We start from the raw sequence: 23,507 nt of genomic DNA on the forward strand, positions 1-23,507 counted from the left end.
TCTCTTAATTACTCCTTTAACCTACCAAAACGAAAACTAAATAAAATGGGTTAATGGTAATGTTAATTACCATTCAATTGTTGGATTTCTCTTGTCTTTTCAGCCATCCTTGACTGCTAAGTTTACTAGGGTTCCTTTAACCCTTCAAATTCAAGACAAGACTAAAAATAGCCAAAAATAGAGTTTCATTTGGGTCCTCCAAGGTTTGAACTCACCCTCATGTACATACCAAATCAATACCAAACCATCATATCATATTTCATGCTAACTTCCATGATTTACGCATTATCACATTCTACACATAATCAATATATCTTAAAAATAATACCAAATTAATAACACACAAAATGGCACACATATTTACGCATTATCACATTCTACACATAATCAATATATCTTAAAAATAATACCAAATTAATAACACACAAAATGGCACACATAGGACTCGAACCTAAGTCCTATCACACAAATCAAGTACTCTCAACCATTTGAGCTAGTACTTTTCCACAACATAACATTCTGCATTTATTACCTTAAAGGTTCTCTTTACCCACATTTATCCAATAATTATTTAATTAATTAATTTTTCCCGGGTCTTACATCACATGCCTATCCATCACCCAATTCTCATGCAATTCCACCAACAAATATATCATGTTTCTCATTTCATGCTTATCACATGCATACCAATGTTCAATCCAATGAAATCATAGCTTATTACATAACAACACTTTCATTCTAGTCCCATTCAAGCACACATACTAAGCATGGCCACATACTATGAGCAAAGAAAATAATTAACACAAGCATAGAGTCACATAAGCCAACACAACAGCCCCTGTCACGAATTCTCGCCCAAGCTAAAGGTCCTTGCCTAGGCAAAAGGGTTCCTTTCGCTCAGGCGACCCCTTCTCGCCTAGGCGAGAGCTCAATAGTGGCCATTGTAGGATTCCAGCGAGTTCCCGCTCAGGCGACAGCGTCTCGCCTAAGCGAGACTACACCTCGCTCAAAATTAAAAACCAGTCGCCTAGGCGACAACATGAGCTAGAGATCCAGGGGTGAGTCCCTGCTACTCTCGCTTAGGCGAGGGCACTCGCTTGGGCGAGATTAGCAGGTTCCGCACCTGTTAGCACATGCACTACCATTTTCAACCAAGCATACACACAGATTAATATAGATTCATACCCCCCATCGATATCAGTCAAACGCCAGACCCACAAAACAGACCATAAATGAGCAAAAATAACCTAAAAGCACAAAGTTTCTAGCTTCCCTTACATTTTTGGGATACTAACACAGAGAGCGGTAACCCAAGCAAGAGCAAAAGATTTCTAGAGCAACCTACAGAACTGAAAACGAACACTCACGAAGTTGAGAATGGGATATTAGGGAGAACCTAAGACGAAACCAGAGATTTTAACTGGAAAAGAGGGAGGATGAAGTTGAAGTTCAACTTACCTGAGAGTATTAAGCAGAGTAGCTTGCTGGAAAGAAAGGGAACTTATGCCCTAGCAGAGCTCTAACTGGAGTTCAAGGGTGTTTGAGGGAGGGAGATAGTCTTCTGAAAGGAAACCAGTGAGAGTGAGTGAGCTACAAAGGTACAGGGGTTCCCTACAAGGCTGGCTTTGGGCCTACGAAAAGGCCATGCCCAAAACTCACAAGCTGAAAGAAATGGGGCTTACATTTACATTTATTTTCTAATTTACCCTTTAAATAAATGATTTTTTTTTAAATTAAAATAAATACTTTACATTTTTACTTTTAAAGTGATTGTTTCTTTAAATTTAACAATTTTTTATTTGACCGTTTTTTAAATTTAACTATTTTTTTAATTATAAAAATACATACAAATAAATAAAAACTATTTATAATAAATTTACAAAAATTATTTTAATTTAATAATTATAATAATAATTATAATGATTTTAATATTTTTTATTATCATAAAAAGAAAACACACATGGATCGCACATATTTTATAATATGATCATTAAATATAATATTTTACAATTTATTTTTTATTTTAATATATTTTCAACTACATTGTCATGGTTATTAATTTTTTTTTATTTCTTCATTCAATATTTATTTTTATAAATAATAATTTACTTAGAAATTCATAATTTACTTTGCTTTTTTTATATTATAATAAAAAAATTAAGTGATTATAATATAACTTATATTTTTATCACAATTTTCTTTTTTAAGATATTTTAATAGTTTAAGAGATAAGAATGTTTATAAACAACTATTATTCTTTACTCATTAAGTATTAAAAGTTTTATAAAATGTCAAAGTGGCTTTGTTCTTCTCGAATTGCCGAGAACGATTACGAAGCCTTCAACCTCAAGTTGGTGGTAGTCCTACTATAGCCTATATCAACTCCCAGCAATGCATATCAAAACAAATAATTGTATACCATCAAATCTATAACCATAAGTTCCATATATAGTTAAAGATCTTGTTTGATATAAGATTTCAGACTTCTCTTTGTAGAATAGTAACATAGGTCAAGGTCAAATTGAATGTTGTGATCAAGATCGAAGACAACATGAATTTTACCAAGTTTGAGGATAAGAAAATCAACAATAATAGAGGCCTAAGAGAGTAACAACCATACCAATAAGGATAATGGTCATTCGACTACCAAATTTTGACTCCAAAATACTTCTTGATGTGGTCAGCATACGTGGATTTTTTTTTTTTTAATTGAACTCCATGCGTTGACAAGCTGACGTGGCAGCAAAATTCGTGAGTGCAGCTTCATTATTTTTTAAATATATCTCTCGCAGATAGTAGTTTCTGGTTGAGCATTTCCTCTGTTGCAGACAAAGTATTGAGCTATTCTCTCACCCACGAAAGGTCGTATGCTTCTTTTGTAATGCAGAGAGGGAGAAAGTGTTAGGGAGAAAGGGTTAGGGAGAAGAGGTGAATCTGTTGATGCGATTCTCTCTCGCGCAGTGTAGGAAGTGTTAGGGAGAAGAGGTTCTTCTCTCGCGTAGAGCATGTAAAAGGTGTTTGGGAGAAAAGGTGAAGCGCGCCCATTTTAGTGAACCTCTCATTGAAATTAAATCCAGGATAAGGTAAGAGAGAAGACCATGTTTCATCGTTCCCTTTTCCGAAGGTTCTATGTTGTTGTTGAACCCTTACGGAAACCCAAACCCAATTGGTTGAAGGTGTAACAGGCATGCAAAATAATGCTGAGATGGATAATGGGACAAAGTTAGTTATGCCAAAAAGCCACGTGGAAGGTGAAGGTGAAAGGAATAATGAGGGCAGCAGAAAAAGTGTTAGACAAAGAAAAAAGAATTCTATATTCAAAGATTTTGTACTGGAAGGAGGTTAGAGCGTGGTATGTGATTTCCCTCTGAAATTCTCTCTTCTGGTTTTTCCCAAACTTCTTCTACTCTGTCTTTTCTAAATCATGCTTCTGTCATTCCAGGTTATATGTTGCAGAATCAGGGATTGCGATTCTTTTCCTTAATTTCTATTTCTATTATGTGTATCAACCTATTGTTGTAAGATAGAGATTGAGTTTTAGAGCCTTTTTTGGAATGTGAGAAAGTTGACTAATAATCAAACTTTAGAAAAAATTGCCTTTTTTAAGTATATGGAGTTGCGAGTATAGAATGATTTTCATTAAGTAAATCATTAATTTACTTTTAACCATCAAACTTTTTATTTTATTTTTGAATAATAGGTACTGTAAGGCCCTATTCTTTTTTAACCTTTAATAAAAAGGGTTGTCCCAAATCTGATGTTTAATAAAAAGGGTTGCCCCAAATCTGATGGGCCAAAGAGCTGGCCCAAAGGATAAAGCTGACCCTAAGTTGCCTTAACGTTTCCACTCTCACTCTTTCACAGAACCAGCCATCATCTTCTCCTTTACTCTCATAGGACGCTCTGCTAGGGTTTGCCCCAAGCCGTCTTTGAGCTAACTCGAAACCAGCTCTTACTCCACGTAAGTGCCTCTTTCTAGCTTGTATGGTTTTCCATTGATCTTTCTTCGTATTTCACAGTTAGGGTTTCATAATAATCCGTCCCTGGCTCTGTGTACCTTCTGTTTTCAGCTCGTCAGTTCATTCTTAGAGTTGCAATGCTCGTTGTCGTGCCGTCAAGGCCTCTGTTAACCCTTTTCCAGGTACGGGAAGCTAGGGTTTCGAGTTTAAGTTGTTATTGGCCTGTTCTTGAGCTTGTTTGATGTTTGTATGGGTTAATCGTTATTTTTGATGCATGGAATACTTTGCTTGATTGCTTGGATTTGAAAATACATCTGTTGCAGTTGAGACTAGGGCGAGAACTGGTAATCTCGCCCGGGCGAGTCAGACTCGCCTAAGCGAGTCTGGCGGAGGCTCGCCCAGACCTTCTGCGCGAGTTGTCGCCCAAGCGAGTGGTCATGGTTTTGAGCGAGAGACTGCCTCGCTCAGGCGAGGTGAGCTCACCTAAGCGAGCTGGCGCGTTTGTTTCTGCATAGTTTTATCGAGCTCTCGCCTAGGCGAATGGGAGCTCGCCTGAGCGAGAGTCCTTCTCGCCTGAGCGAGACCCCTTCAGCCTGAGCGACGAGCTGGGCGAGGGTACGCGCTGGATTGGTGTTTACTTTTCTGCTGTTTTATGTTTGGAATGAAATTGAGGGTGTTATTGTATAATGGCATGAAGGGTATAATATGTATGTGTGAGAGGGTGTATGAATTATGAATGACAAACTTGAATAAATCCTTGGCATGAAATAAGCATGAAATGGTTGGTTGTGAAAGTGGCATGGTTATGAGATGGATTTAGATTCTAATTCACGGATGGAGCATGATGTGCTGGTATTGGTTTGATCTAGAATATGAACGAGGTTGGTTGCGAGAGTTGACATATATGTATGTATGTATGCGCGATAATTATTAATTGGTTGCTTGATTATATTTAGTTGTAGTCAGTGCGTAATTCCTTGAAATCTCTAGGTGAGATTCCAGGATCGTGCTTCAGTGGTCGGGACGTAATTCCATGGCCCCCGTTAGTGGGTGTCTATCGTGGTGCCCCATTTGTATAACTTGGTAAGGATTCAAGCTAAGGTTGTATCCTGACACTTTAAGGAGTCAGTTAGTCTCACCTAGAGCGGACTGACTCCTATGGTGAGAGTAGTAGGAGGCCTGAAATTCATTAAGGGCTAACCTTGTGCTGAGAGAAATTGATTCATTGTAACATTTATAACACATAGCTTGGGGGTGAGCAGTTCGGGGATGAGCAGCTCAAGGGTGAGCAAAGGTATCCACCACAAGTGCAAGCATCCGCTGAATCCGACCAGGTTATATGTATCCAGATGAGTCGAGTTGTGTCTTAGTGTAATGTCTGTGAAGTCTTAACATGCTTGGCTGATACGTGTATATGGAATTGTGAAAATATATTTGATTGCATGAATGAAATCCTTTGTGCTCTAGCTTACCCTACTTTATTGTTGTGTGTTCTGATGTGTGGTACTCTCCTTTGCGATGATCATCAACTTGTTGGTGTGAGTAGATGCGAGGAACACCCGTGGGCAACAGGGAGGTGAAGGTTCCACTGCGTAGTCCGCGTGGACTGGGTTTAATTTCCTTTATGGGCTTTTCTTTAGGGTTGTGGCCCATGTATTTGTTTGTCCTTGGATTTATATACACTTTGTAAACTTTTTATCCAATTTTCTTTTGGGCATCGTGGTGTGCCTTAGGTTGTAAGGAGTTGAGTTTTAAACTCTCGAACGACGCTAGTATGTTATCTTTATGTGACACGTCCTTTAATTCCGCATATTAAATTAAATGTGGTTTTACATTTATGGTATCAGAGCGGTCATTCCTTAGGTTTGTGGACTTGGATGTCTGCTTAGCTTTCTCTATGTCTTCTGAGTGTTCTTAGTTAAATTCTGGCCTTTATCGAGCCTAACCAAGTGATTTTCTGTGTGCTAGTGAATTATGGCACCTCCTTGTAGGACTCCGCAATCATCCCAGGGTGACGTACCCGATATCGCCATGAAAATAGAGGCGATGGTAGCTGCTATGATGCAGCAAAGCACGACCATGATGCAGCAGCATGAGGCATCAATGCAGCGACAGGCGGCATCACTTGAGCTACAATAGATAGTGATGCAACAAATGGAGGTTGCATGAGTGGCTGCCGAGGATGCACATAGGTAGCATATGGAGGCCCTCCACTAGCTGAAGGATAACAGGGCAGCTGCCCCTGTGTTTGGTCTTGAGCCACGACCTGTACTCAGGGAGTGGAGCCTGAAGGACTTCCTAAAACACCACTCAGTGAAGTTTAATGGAAAGGTTAGCCTTGACGCAGCAGACCAGTGGCTGAAGGATCTGGAGAAGATCTTTGATGCAAAAACATGCCCAACGAAGAACATGTTAGCTTTCACGGTATACATGCTCACTGGAGAGGCTGAGCACTGGTGGATCAGTACAAAATCCATCATGGAGGAGAGAGGCGAGCCGGTGACGTGGGAGGCCTTTAGGGGGAAATTCCTCTCGGAATATTTCCCAGACAGCGTTTGATATGCCAAGGAGGTGGAATTCCTCCAGCTGACCCAAGGAGGGAAGATAGTGACAGACTATGTTGAGAAGTTCAAGCACCCCAGCCGCTTCTATACTTTGCCGCTCGATGAGGAGTGAAGATGCCAGAAATTTGAGAACGGCCTCAGGGGAGATATTCGCTTGATGGTAGCACCCTTGTCCATCAAGGATTTTGCTGCCTTGGTAGAGAAGGCCAGGGTAATGAAGAAGATGAAGAATGAGGTAGAGGGTCAACGACCTCAGCAACCTTAGAGGATTGGTGGACCATCTGGGTCCAAGCCTAGACATGATGAGCGGAGGAGACCATATGACAAACCTCCCCATCAGCCCCAGGGGTCTAGGGGTCTTCCTCCCCAACAGGGTCGCGTGCAGTGCTACATATGTGGGGGCCCTCATCTGAGGAGCGCCTACCCACGCATGGAGGGTTATCACAGATGCAACAGTTGTGGCAAGGAGGGCCACTTTGGGAAGGATTGTCCCACCCTTGCTAGGGCAGCGACATGCCCTCTAGTTCAGGCTTCTCACCAGCATCAGCGGAGAGACAGAGGCAATAGGCCTCAGGCGACAGGCCGAGTTTATGCCATGACAGGAGCAGAAGCTACAGGTTCAGGTAACCTCGTGATGGGTTTTTGTTTGATAGCTGGGATGAAATATTGTGTGTTATATGATTCTGGAGCGACACACTCCTTTGTGTTAGATGCTTGTGTGAAAAAGTTAGGTCTGTCGGTGTGTGAGCTGCAGTGTGAACTTGTGGTATCTACTCCGGCATCGGGTTTGGTCAGGACGTCGTCCTTGTGTGCTAGGTGTCTTGTGGAGGTGGAAGGACACAAATACAAGGTGAATCTGATATGTCTGCCTCTCCAAGAGTTGGAAGTGATCCTAGGAATGGATTGGCTCTCTGCCAATCTCATCCTTATAGACTGTCGGGAGAAGAGGTTGTTGTTTCCCGACTTAGAGGAGCTCGAGTTGGTGTCTCCTTAGGGAGTGGTGAGGGAGATTCAGAGTGGCGCGCAGTGCTTCACAATCTTCGGCCGTATGGAGATGGGAGAGAGAGAGAACACCAGTTATACTTGTGGTACGTGAGTTTGAAGACGTGTTCCCAGATGAAGTACCAGGGTTGCCTCCCAGTAGAGAGGTGGAGTTCTCTATTGATCTGGTACCAGGAACAAGCCCGGTGTCGATGACCCCATATCGCATGGCTCCGGCAGAGTTAGTGGTACTCAAGAAATAGATAGAGGAGCTGATGGAGAAGCAGTTTATCCGACCCAGCACTTCGCCTTGGGGAGCACCAGTGCTGTTAGTGAAGAAGAAGGATGGGAGTTCACGCCTGTGTGTGGACTAGAGGCAGTTAAACAAGATGACGATCAAGAATAAGTACCCTCTCCCGAGAATTGACGACTTGATGGATCAACTACATAGGTCATCTGTGTTCTCGAAGATAGATATACGGTCGGGATACCATCAGATTTTGTAAAGGCTGATGATGTACAGAAGACGACCTTCAGGTCTAGATATGGCCATTACGAGTATGTGGTTATGCCTTTTGGTGTGACCAACGCTCTGGCGGTGTTTATGGACTACATGAATAGGATCTTCCGGCCCTTCCTAGATAAGTTTGTCGTAGTCTTCATAGACTACATTCTCATCTATTCTAAGACTCGTGAGGAACATGCCGAACACCTAAGGTTTGTTCTTGGTGTTCTAAGGGAAAAGCAACTGTATGCCAAGTTATCCAAGTGTGAATTCTGGATGGGTGATGTTCAGTTTTTGGGGCATGTGATATCTACCCAGGGGATTGCAGTGGACCCAGCAAAGGTTGAGGCAGTGGTAAAGTGGGAAAGTCCTAAGTCGGCCACAAAGATCAGGAGCTTTGTGGAGTTAGTAGGCTACTATAGGAGATTCATAGAGGGATTCTCCAAGATAGTGGCACCTCTGACATTGCTTACTCGGAAGGACCAACCCTTCACTTGGACGGACAAGTGTGAGGAGAGTTTTCAGGAGCTTAAACGGAGGTTGACTAGTGCCCCCATATTGGTAATTCCGGATGTTGGGAAACCGTTTGAAGTCTACTGCGACGCATCTCATCTTGGGCTCGGTTGTGTTCTAATGCAAGAGAAGAAGGTTGTAGCGTATGCTTCGAGACAACTTAAGGTGCATAAGCGTAACTATCCCACTCATGACCTGGAGTTGGCAGCTATAGTATTTGCCTTGAAGATCTGGAGGCACTATCTCTGTGGTGCTCAGTTCCGTGTGTTCAACGATCATAAGAGCCTCAAGTATTTGTTTGACCAGAAGGATCTGAACATGAGACAGAGAAGATGGATGGAATTCCTAAAGGATTATGACTTCAAGCTCCTATATCACCCAGGGAAGGCGAATGTAGTGGCAGATCCTTTGAGTAGGAAGACAGTGCATACTGCACACCTTATGATTAAGGAGGTAGAGCTACTAGAGAAATTCTGAGATATGAAGCTATAGGTGGAGTTGGAGTCCGAGTCCATTAGGTGTAGTACCCTTACTATATCTAGTGACTTTTTGGACTCGGTCAGAGAAAGGCAGTTATTGGATGTCGGTCTGAAAAGAGTCAGAGAGCAGCTTGGGTCAGATGAGACTAGAGATTTTGCCTTGGGTAATGATGGTATCTTGAGATTTCAGGGTAGGATTTGTGTACCGAATGATGCCGAGGTGAAGAAGTTAATACTTGAGGAAGGACATAAGAGTCGCCTTAGTCTACACCCCGGCATGACTAAGATGTACCAGGATCTCAAGGAAACCTTCTGGTGGTAGAGGATGAAGAAAGATGTGGCTCTATTCGTATCAGCATGTTTAACGTGTCAGAAGGTGAATGTGGAGCATCAGAGACCCGGTGGGAATCTACAGCCCTTGGAGATACCAATGTGGAAATGGGATAGCATCTCAATGGATTTTGTGACCCATTTGCCACGAACTTTTAGAGGGCATGACACCATCTGGGTGATAGTGGATCGATTGACCAAGAGTGCTCACTTCTTGGCGATGAACTTGAGGATGTCCATGGCCAAGTTGGCCCTAGTTGTACATTAAGGAGATAGTAAGGCTTCATGGGGTTCCTTCGAGCATAGTTTCCGACAGAGACCCGCGGTTCACGTATCGGTTTTGGCAGACGCTACAGAGTGCTATGGGTAGCAAACTCACCATGAGTTCAGCTTATCACCCTCAGACCGATGGCCAGTCTGAGAGGACAATTCAATCATTAGAAGATTTGTTGAGAACATGCATATTGGACCACCTAGGTGTTTGGGACAAGGTCTTGCCTTTGATAGAATTTACCTACAACAACAGTTTTCATGCGAGCATTGGCATGGCGCCACATGAGGCTCTTTATGGCAGGAGGTGTAGGACTCCTCTCTGTTGGTATCAGGATGGAGAAGTGGTGTTGGTTGGACCAAAATTGTTAGAGCAGACCAGTGAGAAAGTGAGGATGGTGAGGAATAGAATGCAGGCTTCTCAGAGTAGGCAAAAGGCCTATGTAGACCGTAGGAGGAGGCCCTTGGAGTTTGCAACTGGCGATCATGTGTTCTTGAGGGTGACCCGAACCACTGGTGTGGGAAGGGCTCTCTGCTCAAAGAAGCTTTCTCCTAAATTCCTTGGTCTATATCAGATCACGAGGAGGATTGGACCAGTGGCCTAAGAGATAGCTTTACCCTCGTAGTTGGCAAACCTTCACCCTGTGTTTCACGTCTCACAGCTGAGGAAGTATGTGTTTGACCCGACTCATGTGTTGGAAGCCGAGGATATACAGATCAGGGAAGACCTCACAATGGAAGTACCACCCATCGCTCTAGAGGATAACAAAGTTGAGGAACGCCGAGGAAAGGCGGTCAGCCTGGTTAAAGTCATCTAGGATCAGAGGACAGGTGACTGGACTTGGGAGTTAGAGGAGGATATGAGGAAATCACACCCATATCTTTTTACCTGGTAAGCTTTCATTTTTGAGGTCGAAAATTTTGTTGTTGGGGAGAATGTAAGGCCCTATTCTTTTTGTAACCTTTAACAAAAAGGGCTGCCCCAAATCTGATGGGCCAAAGAGCTGGCCCAAAGGATAAAGCTGACCCCAAGTTGCCCTAACGTTTGCACTCTCACTCTTTCACAAAACCAGCCGTCACCTTCTCCTTTACTCTCATAGGACGCTCTGCTAGGGTTTTCCCCAAGCCTTCTTCGAGCTAACTCGAAACCAGCTCCTACTCCACGTAAGTGCCTCTTTCTAGCTTGTATGGTTTTCCATTGATCTTTCTTCGTATTTCACAGTTAGGGTTTCATAATAATCCGCCCCTGATTCCGTTTACCTACTGTTTTTAGCTCGTCAGTTCATTCCTAGAGCTGCAGTGCTCGTTGTCGTGCCATCAAGGCTTCTATTAACCCTTTTCCAGGTACGAGAAGCTAGGGTTTCGAGTTTAAGTTGTTCTTGGCCTGTTCTTGAGCTTGTTTGATGTTTGTATGGGTTAATCGTTATTTTTGATGCGTGGAATACTTTGCTTGATTGCTTGGACTTAAAAATACATCTGTTACAGTTGAGACCAGGGCGAGAACTGGTAATCTCGCCCGGGCGAGTCTCGTGGAGGCTCGCCCAGACCTTCTGCGCGAGTTGTCGCCCAGGCGAATGGTCCTGGTTTTGAGCGAGAGACTGCCTCGCTCAGGCGAGGTGAGCTCGCCTAAGCGAGTTGGCGCGTTTGTTTCTGCCTAGTTTTATCGAGCTCTCGCCTAGGCGAAGGGGAGCTTGCCTGAGCGAGAGTCCTTCTCGCCTGAGCGAGACCCCTTCGGCCTGAGCGACGAGCTAGGCGAGGGTACGCGCTGGATTGGTGTTTACTTCTCTGCTCTTTTATGTTTGGAATGAAATTGAGGGGTTATTGTATAATGGCATGAAGGGTATAATATGCATGTGTGAGAGGGTGTATGAATTATGAATGACAAACTTGAATAAATCCTTGGCATGAAATAAGCATGAAATGGTTGGTTGCGAAAGTGGCATGGTTATGAGATGGATTTAGATTCTAATTCACGAATGGAACATGATGTGCTGGTATTGGTTTGATCTAGAATATGAACGAGGTTGGTTGCGAGAGTTGACATATATGTATGTATGTATGCACGATAATTATTAATTGGTTGCTTGATTATGTTTAGTTGTAGTTAGTGCGTAATTCCTTGAAATCTCTAGGTGAGATTCTAGGGTCGTGCTTTAGTGGTCGAGACGTAATTCCATCGCCCTTATTAGTGGGTGTCTATGGTGGTGCCCCATTTGTATAATTTGGTAAGGATTCAAGGTAAGGTTGCATCCTGACACTCTAAGGAGTCAATTAGTCTCACCTAGAGCGGACTGACTCCTGTGGTGAGAGTAGCAGGAGGCCTGAAATTCATTAAGGGCTAACCTTGTGGTGAGAGAAATTGATTCATTGTAACATTTATAACACATAGCTCGGGAGTGAGCAGCTTGGGGGTGAGTAGAGGTATCCACCACAAGTGCAAGCATCCGCTGAATCCGACCAGGTTATATGTATCCGGATGAGTCGAGTCGTGTCTTAGTGTAATGTCTGTGAAGTCATAACATGCTTGGCTGATACGTGTATATGGAATTGTGAAAATATATTTGATTGCATGAATGAAATCCTTTGTGCTCTAGCTTACCCTACTTTATTGTTGTGTGTTCTACTGTGTGGTACTCTCATTTGCGATGATCATCAACTTGTTGGTGTGAGTAGATGCGAGGAACACCCGTGGGCAATAGGGAGGTGAAGGTTCCGCTGCATAGTCCGCGTGGACTGGGTTTAATTTCCTTTATGGGCTTTTCTTTAGGGCTGTGGCCCATGTATTTGTTTGTCCTTGGATTTATATACACTTTGTAAACTTTTTATCCAGTTTTCTTTTGGGCATCGTGGTGTGCCTTGGAATGTAAGTTGAGTTTTAAACTCCCGGATGACGCTAATATGTTATGTGACGCATCCTTTAATTTCGCATATTAAATTAAATGAGGTGTTACATGTATTTGTTTTTACTTATATGTACAGTATAATTTAATCATAAAGTTTTGGTATGATCCTATTTTTTTCCGTTTCTTTTTTCTTTTTCTTTTTTATTTTCTTAATAGAATCTTCATACAATGACAATATTAATTATATAATAAATTTTAACTAGTGTCAAATCTGAATTTATTTAATTTTTTTAAATTTTATTAAAGATTAATTAAACAAATCTTCATTTATTAGTTTAAAAAAAATACCTATAATTCCTAAAATTCTAATTTTATAATTTGATTCCTTAGTGTTAATAGAGGTAACATACCGTGTAAGATGAACTCCTATTTGATGTTTTATGTCTATGAATAATATATTTAATCACTTTTAACCCATTCTAACACTTTATCTTAGCATATAAATAATATATTTATTTTACTTATATATAAAGTAATAAAATATTTCAAAATATATTTAAAAATTTCACGGTTAACTAGTTCATTATTTAATTATAATCTATATTTAACTTGATAAAAATTAACATCAAATTATTTTGTTATTTGGTATATCATTCGTAAAATATTTCTATATATAATAATATTATTTTAGTCTAAATTTTTATTACGTCTCTCTCTATATCTATATCTATATCTATATCTATATCTATCTCTCTCTCTCTCTCTCTCTATATATATATATATATATATATATATATATATATATATTTACATATTTGAAAAAATTAAAATTTCACTCATAAAAAATCTAAATTAATTTGTTTAGTCTCTTAATTATAAAAAAATTCATTATAAGGGAAACCTCTATCAAAATAATTTTATACTAATTAAAACAATAATTTAAGAGACAAAAAAGAGAAAAAAATATTAACTAGAAGATGGATAAAGAAACGATGAACTTCATTCAATAAAATACTAGTTTCATATTATGACAAAAACACAACAAATAAAATTAATGAAAACAAATAAAATAAAATAATGGTGGTCTTATTATGTACCTATTTTGTATCTTTTTAACATAAAAAAACCAGCATGGAATGATTTGATCTGCTCTACTATATTTCATGAGTCTGTCACATACAAAATCCATGTGGAATGAGTAATGCACTGAGAAAGCATAGTGAGTTTTCCACAAAAAATAAATGCTTTTGTACACACTATGTTTACAAAAATATTCCCTAAGCTACCAAGCTACCAAGTGGGAAGAAAAATCCAGCAATTATGATTCTTGTTCATGCTTTTAAAATTACTCCTAGCCATGACAGTCTCATGAACAGACCTTGAACATAAGTTGGTGGCTGTTAAGGAACTCTATACAGGTTGTTCTCATGAATACTAATGACAACATTCCGCAACTCAGGAAAGATGGATATAAGTAGAAGTTCAAGTATTGCATAAGCAAGTTGCTTCACACATATAGAAGACTACAATGAAATAGGATGAAACAATTGTCAGTTCAGAAGAAACATAAATTGTGAGTAGAAAAAATGAGACTAACAGAAGAAAGAGTAAATACATCAATGGAAAAGATCTTTAACCTGAGTAAAGTAATATATATCACTGGCACAACGTTTGTACTGCTTCTGACCAATTAAGCCAACTAAAGCTGCTGGAGCTCCATCTGACAAAAAAGGAGACAGTTATATATATCAAAGTCTAGGAATGAAAATGTTTGCTTCAAATTTCACAAGGTTACAAGGACCACACTGATAGAAAATAGATGCATTGCCAATAAAAGAGTAGAGAATAGATGAAAAGATGGATATTTATATGATGGTAGAAGTCCCTCTTATAGTCAGTGAGTATACAAACAGATTAATTAGAAATCACCATTAAAATGTTTGCCAACATTCGGTTTAAAGGCTTCACTGAATTTAGCATTTAGCAGGCAGACCCAAGTGAGTCTAAATCCCACATCGAGTAAAAATGAGAAAGTTGAACACCATATGTGATCATTCCCTACTGTTGTGTGTAATCCTTAGCTTGTATGCTCTTCACCATTTTCCTTCAGTTTTATTTGGAAAACCCACTTCACTCCTATGGTATTGTACCCATAGAGAAGATCACAGCTCCCAAGTATCATTTCTTTCACCATCTCATCATTCATAATTTTTCTCCATTTTTCTTCTTTAACATTGCAAGGTTGTTGGATCAAATTCTAAAAACAAAGCAAAATGAGTAATAGGATCTTCAATTCCCGTTACCTCATAATCAGACATTCATGCAGCCCTTCTTCTTGCAAGTTGAGGTCGCTCCTCTTCAAATTGGCTGTTGGAAGTCTTCATATTAATTATCCCCATCAAAATTTGCAAGAATTTTCTTGGTTGCATATGTTATTTTTCTAGAATTTATCTTCATTGAAACCAACATCACCACTACTAATAATGGTAAGATTATAAAGCTTATACACTCTTCTCTTGACTGATCACTTAACACCACAAAATATATATTTTTCACCTTTGTCATCAAACTTTGGTCTTTTTTGATCCGGCATAAGCAATACACAAAAAAAACCCAAAAATCCTGAAATGACCTACATTTGGTTTTCTTTTGCTCCATGTCTCCTCTAGTGTCATATTCTTCACAACAAATTTGAGACTTCTATTTAGAATGTGAATGCTCCAATTAACAATTTCTAAAATCTTTTTGAAACACTACTCTTAGTTAAGAACGATTCTAGATTTCTTTTCTCTAAGACACCATTTTGTTGTGGTGTATATACACTATTGTCAACTCCTTTTAGATTCCGTGTTTTTCACGAAAGATAGAAAATTCATGTGAACAATACTCTTCACCATGGTTTATTTGAATTGAAGAGACTTAATAGTCCTTTTAGATCCAGTTCCAACCCAATCGTTGAAGCTTTTAAATGAAGAGAAAGCTTCTAATTCTTCCTATAGAAAATAGACCCAAATTGGCTAGAAAAATCATTAGTGAAAGTAATTTTTTACCTTCATTAGAAGTCAAATTTATTGGACCACAAATATGTGAATGCAACAATTACGTAACACTTTTTTCTCTCCATGATTTGCCACTAGGGAATGAAGAACAATGTTGTTTGCAAGTAACACATTTTTTACAAACTTGAGAAGGAGTAGTACTTCGTGGAAGACTTGTCACCATGTCTTTTTGTTCAAGGATCTTCAATCCACTGAAGTTTAAATGGCCAAAACAATATTGCCACAACCAACATAAAAAATAACTTTGACCATCAAAACAGATTGAGTGCTTCCAATTTTCAGAAAGAATAGCCTGTTTGAACACATTTTCACAACTGCAGTGACACTTGGAATAGGCTAAAAATTTTCACAAGCACCTTTGCTAATAAAAATTTCATAACATTTTTCTGCTCATCATTTCTTCATTGGCCAACAAAGAACTTCGAAATTCATCAAGGAAGAGATCATCAATATTGCTGGATTCTTCATTTGAGCACATAACCAAACTGGTGTTAATGAGCATAGAACTTTTTCAACAATGGTTGTGTCATCCATCTTCTGACCGGCAAATCGCACATCAATACCCAAGGTCCTTGTACAATAACTGGTTAAAAATTCACCTTCCTTCATCTAAAGGACTTCAAAGTCTCTTCTCAAAGCTTGAGTTGAGCATGTTTAACTCTTGAGGAGCCTTGATACTTTTTCTTCATTGAATCCCAAATATCCTTAAAAGCATCTTTGCAAAGAATAGTTCCAAGGATAGAACATTCAATGAGTTGAAACAAATAATTCTTGGCTTTTAAGTCTTAATTTCATGGCATCATGCTGCTTTTGTTATGCATTTGTGAGAGCCACACTATCTACTGGTGTTGCCATTACATCTACACCAACCTGGCAACACTCCCTGTGTCTCAAGATATTCTCCATCAGAATGCTTCAATGGTCATAATGACCATCAAATCACGGAATTGGTTGCACAAGATTTTCGGAAGCCATCAGCAGGATGGTCCTTTCCCACTCTCAGACTACTATCTTTCACTCTCTCCTTTTAACACTTTGAATTTGCTATATTGTTATTCAAGCTTTGATTCTGATAGAAAATAGAAACAGAAACACATAAAAGTGTAGGGAATAGAAAAAGAGATATGAATGAAAAGATGAGTATTTTTATTCAAAATGGGAGTCCTTTCTATTGGCAACAAGTACACAACCAGGGTAATAAAAAATCACACAAAAAAAGAGGCATAAAAGTTATTAACTTAGAACTCTTTAAAAACAGTAACCGATAACATAAAAAGTAGGACACTCATTAACCAATAAAAACAGAATAAAACATTACAAAAACAAAAATTGTCGACACACACAAACAAGAAAATACCATAACGTTCAATCATGTTCATCAGCAACAAAGCTATCATGTTCAAAAGAAAATCTCTTAGAATTTGGACTTAGAACCTAAGTTAATTCCACAAAATCAGTTTGTAAAGAGAGAATTGTCCAGCCAACAAAGGTGACTTCACAACACCTCTCATGCAAAAAAAAAAAAATGCATAAGATAGACTCTGATCACACCAAAGATTATGGTCCTAGAGCATGGCAATACAAGTGGCCAAAGTAAGGAAATCTGAATAGATTCTAATGCAATTAGAATTTGGACTTAAGGCTAACTTAACCTTGAATATTTGACTGGTGTGATGATGACTTCCCAAACATAATAAAAGCTACATTGGTTATATCCCTAATCAATTGGGGACTAAGCACACCTCTGAAGCATAAAATTAATGCAGCCCTGAAGAATCCTCAATTATGTTATGGCATCTTTCCTACAACCTTTCCTCCAACACAGGTTCTTAAAGTGTGAATACTGCACTAGATAATGAATTTCAACTAATTTGTAATGCTCCCCCATTACATTTTTCCTCTTACATATTTGATGGTTGGAGAAACGGTACTTGTCATTCATCAATTGCAATTTCAAATGACAAAAAACTATACTAGTGGCCTGAAAACTCTTTTACTATATAAATAAAATGATATATATATATATATATAAATATATATATATATATATATATATATATATATATATATATATATATATATAATTTTCATTTATTTTGGTCATACCAAGAGGAGCTAACAAACCATAACAGAGAAAGAAAATTAACAAATAAATAAAAGATTAAATAAAACCAAAATCACCAAAAAGTAGAAAATAAAAACTAAAAGAAAGGATAAAATAATTTTTTGTTTAGAGAAGAGTTCCTAGAATGCTAATATTAGGATTCCAAGTGTGAATTGGTGTCCTTCCTTAAAGAAGACCCTCAAACTCATTATCTTAAGGTTTTTAGTTAGAAGTAATGTCTTGGTCTCTCTTATATGTAATGCTCAGGACAGAAATTTTTGTTCAAAGACACAACAAAGTTAATCTCAAATTAACGAAAATGGAATCATAATTTTTGGAAGTTGGTACCTTTTGAGTACTACATCACCAAAGCTTCTAAATTCCTTTAATAAAGATATAAAAGAGATAAACTTAAATAAAGTTCAAAATAAAGTTCAAAAGAGTAAGAAATTTCACCAATCGATTTAAATGCACTACTTTAGGATGCCACAGAAAATACAACTAACCAAAGAGAAATTTCTTCAAGTCACTTGCTCTACGAATAGCCTCAAGCTGTAGCTCAAAAGATCCTGACTGTGATTTGGTCATCTTGCTTCCACCAGATTCACTTATGCTTGGTAAAGGCTTTTGATCATATGCACTGCCACCACCAATGAACACCTGAGGGGTCTGTATTCTTAAAAAAAATGTACCACCAGGCCAGAGGATCTGCAAACATTTTGCAAACAACTAGAAACATTAGCACAACCTATTGACTACTATTTTATTATGTTCCCTTTTAGCCGGTAAACAAAATAATGGGCCTAGGATACTAAGCTAATATGCTGGAAAGATTTACAGAACTAATCCCCCCTTTTTTTTTTTTGACTTTTATATCAGAAATTATTGAAATAAAACTATAAAAGGAGGATAAGATTTCACAAAAGTCAAAATTAAAAGAGCACAAAACAAAAACTGCAAAAAACAAGAACAAACAATGACTTCAATCCAAAAAAAGCTTTCCAATCTTGCATGTCTACTAGAAACCACCTATATTCGAAGTTGGAAATTCAAGTGTTTGATTAGTTTTTAGAACTTTAGTTGGAGTAAATAAAGTACAGCCAGCAGTACATATCTTAATGCCTTGCTCTGGTTTCTTTAGCCAGGTCCAAATTTCAGAATTTTAAAGGCAACTGTTGTACTTTTTCTGTATGGTACAAGATTATCTCTATGGCTTGTCGGCTGAGTTGAAGACAAATTTTGTACTGTCAACTATCTATTAACAAACAGCCACTAAAACAATCCAGTACTTTAGATGTGCAGATCGAATTGAGGATTGCTGTGGTTGGGTGTTATCTAATTATTTGGCATAGAAACACTCTAGGTAAGCATACAATGTCCCAGCAAAATGTTTAAAACTTTGGTTCAATTCTTACATCTTGGACCCACCGAATCCCTTGGGCAATGGTATCCTCTCTGCGAAGCCAATGAATCTCACTTAGGATCCAATCATCAATAGCATCTTCCATCACCACCTGTAATATCTGTTTTGAAATCCAAAAGACCTGTCTTCTGCATCAACAGAAAGGGAAACTAGCAGTAGTGACCTACCATCCTGGAAATTAATCAACAGCATCACGGCAGTTCACATATTTCTCAGTAAAATCCAATTAATCAAATTTGGAATCTAATTACTGGTTATAAGACTTGAATGGGTACATGAGAAAAATAACATGAGAGATCTTAACTTGGATCACTGTACTGATTCAGATTCATGTATATAAGGCCAGTGATTTACAACACGAGCTTAAGCTTAAGGAAAGAGAAAAAATAAAAAAGGAAAACATAAAAGATTTTATCCCTAGGATTATAGGTTAAATATAGATATAACTCAAAACCTATGAAGCATGGATACAAATTGCGGCACTACTAATCTCCAAAATGTAAGACACAATGATATATACATATATATATATATATATATATATATATATATATATATATATATATATATATATATATATATATATGCATAGTGTATGTTGTATGCATGTCAGTATCAGATATGTGTCAGACACAAAGAGACGTGTTTGAACTTCATGGTTCAAAATGGCTTTAGTTGAAAAATAATATAATCTATTCAAATACTCACCTCAAGCTAGAGGATACAAATATAATTTCCTTGCATGGAACATATAAATTGAATATGTTGTCTTCTCAAGGATTCTTTAAAAATATCAACATATTGATCATTGGAGCCAAGAAACTCAAAAAATTTTCTAGCACAACAACTTTTATCTAATAAAACGACAATCAATTTCTGTGTTTGGTCTTTTGTTACGTTCAGTGATTAGAGAGCCCAAAAATAAGGGCGTTTACCTCACAAGAAAAACTTTCACACATTCCTGATATTGAAAACTTCTATATTTCCTCGAAAGAACACAAACACCAGTCTACATACAAGGGAAAAATAGTTTCTCTTCACCTAGGATATCACAAGTCCTGTTTAAGAATCCCCCTCAACAGCCAACCCAAACACTATATATAGTTGTTGGAAGTCCCATATCGACTAGAGATAAGACAATTTCATAGTATATAAGTGAGGTGCAAACCTCACCTGACAAGCCGGTTTTGTGGGGTTGAGTTAGGCTTAAAACTCACTTCTAACATGGTATCAGAGTCATTGTTTAAAAAAGCCTATCCTAGCGAGGTTTCTTAGACATTCTACTCCACCCGTTATCGGGCCGCTAAAGGACCACCCATTTCTAGACCCACGCACGAGATGCATATATCTCGGCATGAGAGGGTGTGTTGGAAGTCCCACATCGACTAGAGATAAGGCAATTTCATACTATATAAGTGGGGTGCAAACCTCACTTTACAAGCCGGTTTTGTAGGGTTGAGCTAGGCTTAAAACCCACTTCTAACAATAGTCTTTCTATCCGAAAGACTATAACCCCTAACCTCCTAACCACCTAACTAACTGTTTATTTTCTTTCTCCTAACATATACATTTAACTTCCTATCATCTTGTCATGAAACATTGGGTTGGAAGTAATGTTTCTCACAATACATCCTCGTTTGTTGAATTTCACGAAACCTCAGCCTTGGAGAAATTATTTTTGCCACAAAAAGTTCATTAATATTTAATGTCATTGCCCTATATTGAATTTCAACACTCGACATAACAACTGCATTATGCTTCTTGAATTTTCATGAAAAAAAGTATCCTTAAAAGAAAACACAATATTTAGTAGTGGAATGTTTATATATAGGAGATTTTGCCTAATCAACATCACAATACTTGGTACTTCTTTTATCTTCACATAGTAGACCTTATCTTGGGGCTTTTGTAAGTTATTTGGGAATACAAAGGATAACATTCCAATGATTAATATGAGTCTACATAAGTTGACTAACCAAACCAACTGCAAAAGATTGGTCAAGTCTAGTAATAGTGAGAAAAATAAGTTTTCCTACAATACCTAGAATGTATTTGAAATACCCAAGATTTGTTTTGAAAGTGATTGTACAAATGTTGCTTTAGATGAGCAATTATAGTGACCTCCTTCCATGTAATAACTAAATCATTGACATACAAAATTAAGTAAACACATTTTAGGATATGTATATGCCAATAATTAATTGAATGTTCTGCTTCACTATGTTTCAATACAAAGATTTAAACAAAATAACTAAACTTTCCAAACCAAAGACGTGAGAATTGCTTGAGATCATGGACAAATTCTCTCAATTCAAAAATGAACCTTGACTCCCCCTAAGCAACAAATTCAGGAGGTTAATATATGTAGATTTCTCCCCTTGATCATCATTACAAAATATTTCTAATATCTAATTGATGAAGAGCCAATGGCAATGAGCTGCTATAACAAAGAGACAACCAATATTCAATTTTCCTATAGGAGAAAAAGTATTACCACATTCAAGACCATATATTATATATCTAAGTATGTCCTTTGGCTTTTAAGGTGATTTACCTCACCATCTAACCCAACTTTCAGGGTGTACATCCATCTATAACCAATTGTTTTCAACCCATCTGCCCAAGTAGCAACTAATTCCCATGTGTCATTATATTTAAACACTCATGGTTTGTCCCTATACAGGATGATTAATAGCTTCATTCACACTTTTTGAAATAGAAATAGAAGATACAGAGGGTAAAAATGAGAAGTAGGAAAGAGATAACTAATGATACCTAAGAAAGTTATAAATAGGATGAAGATTATGAGTATGATAAATACCATTTTGAAGAGCAATAGGCCAATTGAAATCTTCATTATCAAGAGTCATGGAATTTTGTTATGGTGTTGAAGGATTTTATGAAGAGGGCTCACCATGTAAATGATTATAAGTGGTGATAATGACTCTTGTGGTCTTGAAGTAGGAGAGGAACCAAGAGGATTAGGTTAAGTTCTCATGAGCAAGGAAAAACAAAGGCTTTAACCACTGGATTTGTATGACTTGTTGGACAAAGTTACCTTCTTCAAGAGAGGAAAGGAATAAAATTGTCTCTTCACAAAAAGTGACACTTGCAGACATATAATACCTTTTTGATTTTGTAAAATAACAAAGATATTCCTTTTGGACGTCAGAATGTCCTAGAAAGACATATCATGTACAAAACATGAACAACCAAAGACACAAAGAGTAACATGGGATAAAAATTTATTTGAAAACAAAAGGGAATTGGAAATTTTATGAACAAGTATAAGAAAACAAGCTACAAGACTAACATCACCCTTGTGATGAACTGGTATATTAGCACCAAATAACAATGTGCACTATACTTTCAAATACGTGTTGAATATTTCTTTTTTTATTACTAACATTCTTAATTCTTTTGAACAAAATTCCTTTTCCTAGTGTCCATTTTAAATACTAGACAATTCTAAGAACAACTTGTAAATTTGCTTCCTTTGGTTGAAGCATAAATTGATTGACAAGACTCCATAAAAAAGCAATATCTGGTCTAGTGTGTCTCTGCAAGTCTCTAGTACATTTCTTTATCCACAACATCATCCTCTGCACTTCCCAACTTTGTATTTGGATCGACAAGTGTACTTGCTAGTTTGTAGGTTGTTTTACCTGTTTTGTGTAGTAAGTAGGCAATGTATTTTTATTGAGATATGAAGACCCCTTTTTTTGAATGGGCTACTTCAATCCAAAAAATATATTTTAACTTTCCTAAAGTATTGATTCCAAACTCTTTGGCAAGGCACGGGCTTAACCTTTATTGCTCCTTTTCATCATTCCCAGTAACAATGATATCATCAATATAGACCAATAGAACTGTTACTCAATCTAAATCAAAATGCTTCATAAATAAAAGCGTGGTCCCCTTGGCTTTGTTTGTGTTTAAGGCTCAGCATTTGGTGAATCTTCCAAACCATTCCCTAGGTGATTGTTTCAACCCATAAAATGTTTTTCCCAGCTCTCAAATTGTGTTGGCCTTAATATGCCCTGTATACTCAGGTGGTAACTTCATGTATATTTCTTCTTCAAGATCCCCATGTAGGAATGCATTTTGCATATTAAATTGTTGCAAATTCCAGTCATGATTTGCTGTCAAAGACAAAATTACTTTCACCATATTCATTTTTACAACTAGTGCAAAGGTCTCCAAATAATCCACTCCATAAGTTTGATTGAACCCTTTGGCCACCAACCTAGCCTTATAACTCTCAATCAGCCCTGTATTTTAGAGTGTAAACCCACTTGCACCCAACAAGTTTTTTTCCAGGTGGTATAGTGCTAGTTTCAAAATACTGTTCTTCTCCAATGCCTCCATTTCCAAATCCATGGCTTGTTTCCACTTTTTGTCAATTAATTCCTTACATACAAAAGAAAGTATAATTGTGGTATTTAACCTTGTGAGAAAGGTTCTACGGGTAGGTGAT

General features: G+C 37.8%; 1 protein-coding gene across 5 annotated transcripts in view; it reads right to left on the minus strand.

Annotated features, from left to right (window-relative positions):
* Positions 1 to 13,578: 13,578 nt before the first annotated feature.
* LOC114168915 (uncharacterized) overlaps positions 13,579 to 23,507 on the minus strand; it is a 36,004-nt gene continuing 26,075 nt past the window's right edge. For 2 of the 5 annotated variants that reach the window (XM_028053892.2, XM_085669749.1), the window contains 4 exons: positions 19,023 to 19,158; positions 18,114 to 18,315; positions 14,082 to 14,164; positions 13,579 to 13,967 (listed from right to left, as the gene is read on the minus strand). In XM_028053892.2, coding sequence (XP_027909693.2) covers positions 13,845 to 13,967; positions 14,082 to 14,164; positions 18,114 to 18,315; positions 19,023 to 19,158 — 544 coding nt within the window. In that variant the 3' untranslated portion in view covers positions 13,579 to 13,844. Of the gene's footprint in view, positions 13,968 to 14,081; positions 14,165 to 14,747; positions 16,573 to 18,113; positions 18,316 to 19,022; positions 19,159 to 23,507 lie in introns of those variants that run through there. The other 3 variants (XR_014992951.1, XR_003600786.2, XR_003600789.2) reach the window with 3 other exon arrangements.

Source organism: Vigna unguiculata, chromosome 2, assembly GCF_037176805.1.
Source record: "Vigna unguiculata cultivar grain cowpea cultivar isolate G323 ecotype 2 chromosome 2, ASM3717680v1, whole genome shotgun sequence".
NCBI classification, from domain to species: Eukaryota; Viridiplantae; Streptophyta; class Magnoliopsida; order Fabales; family Fabaceae; genus Vigna; species Vigna unguiculata.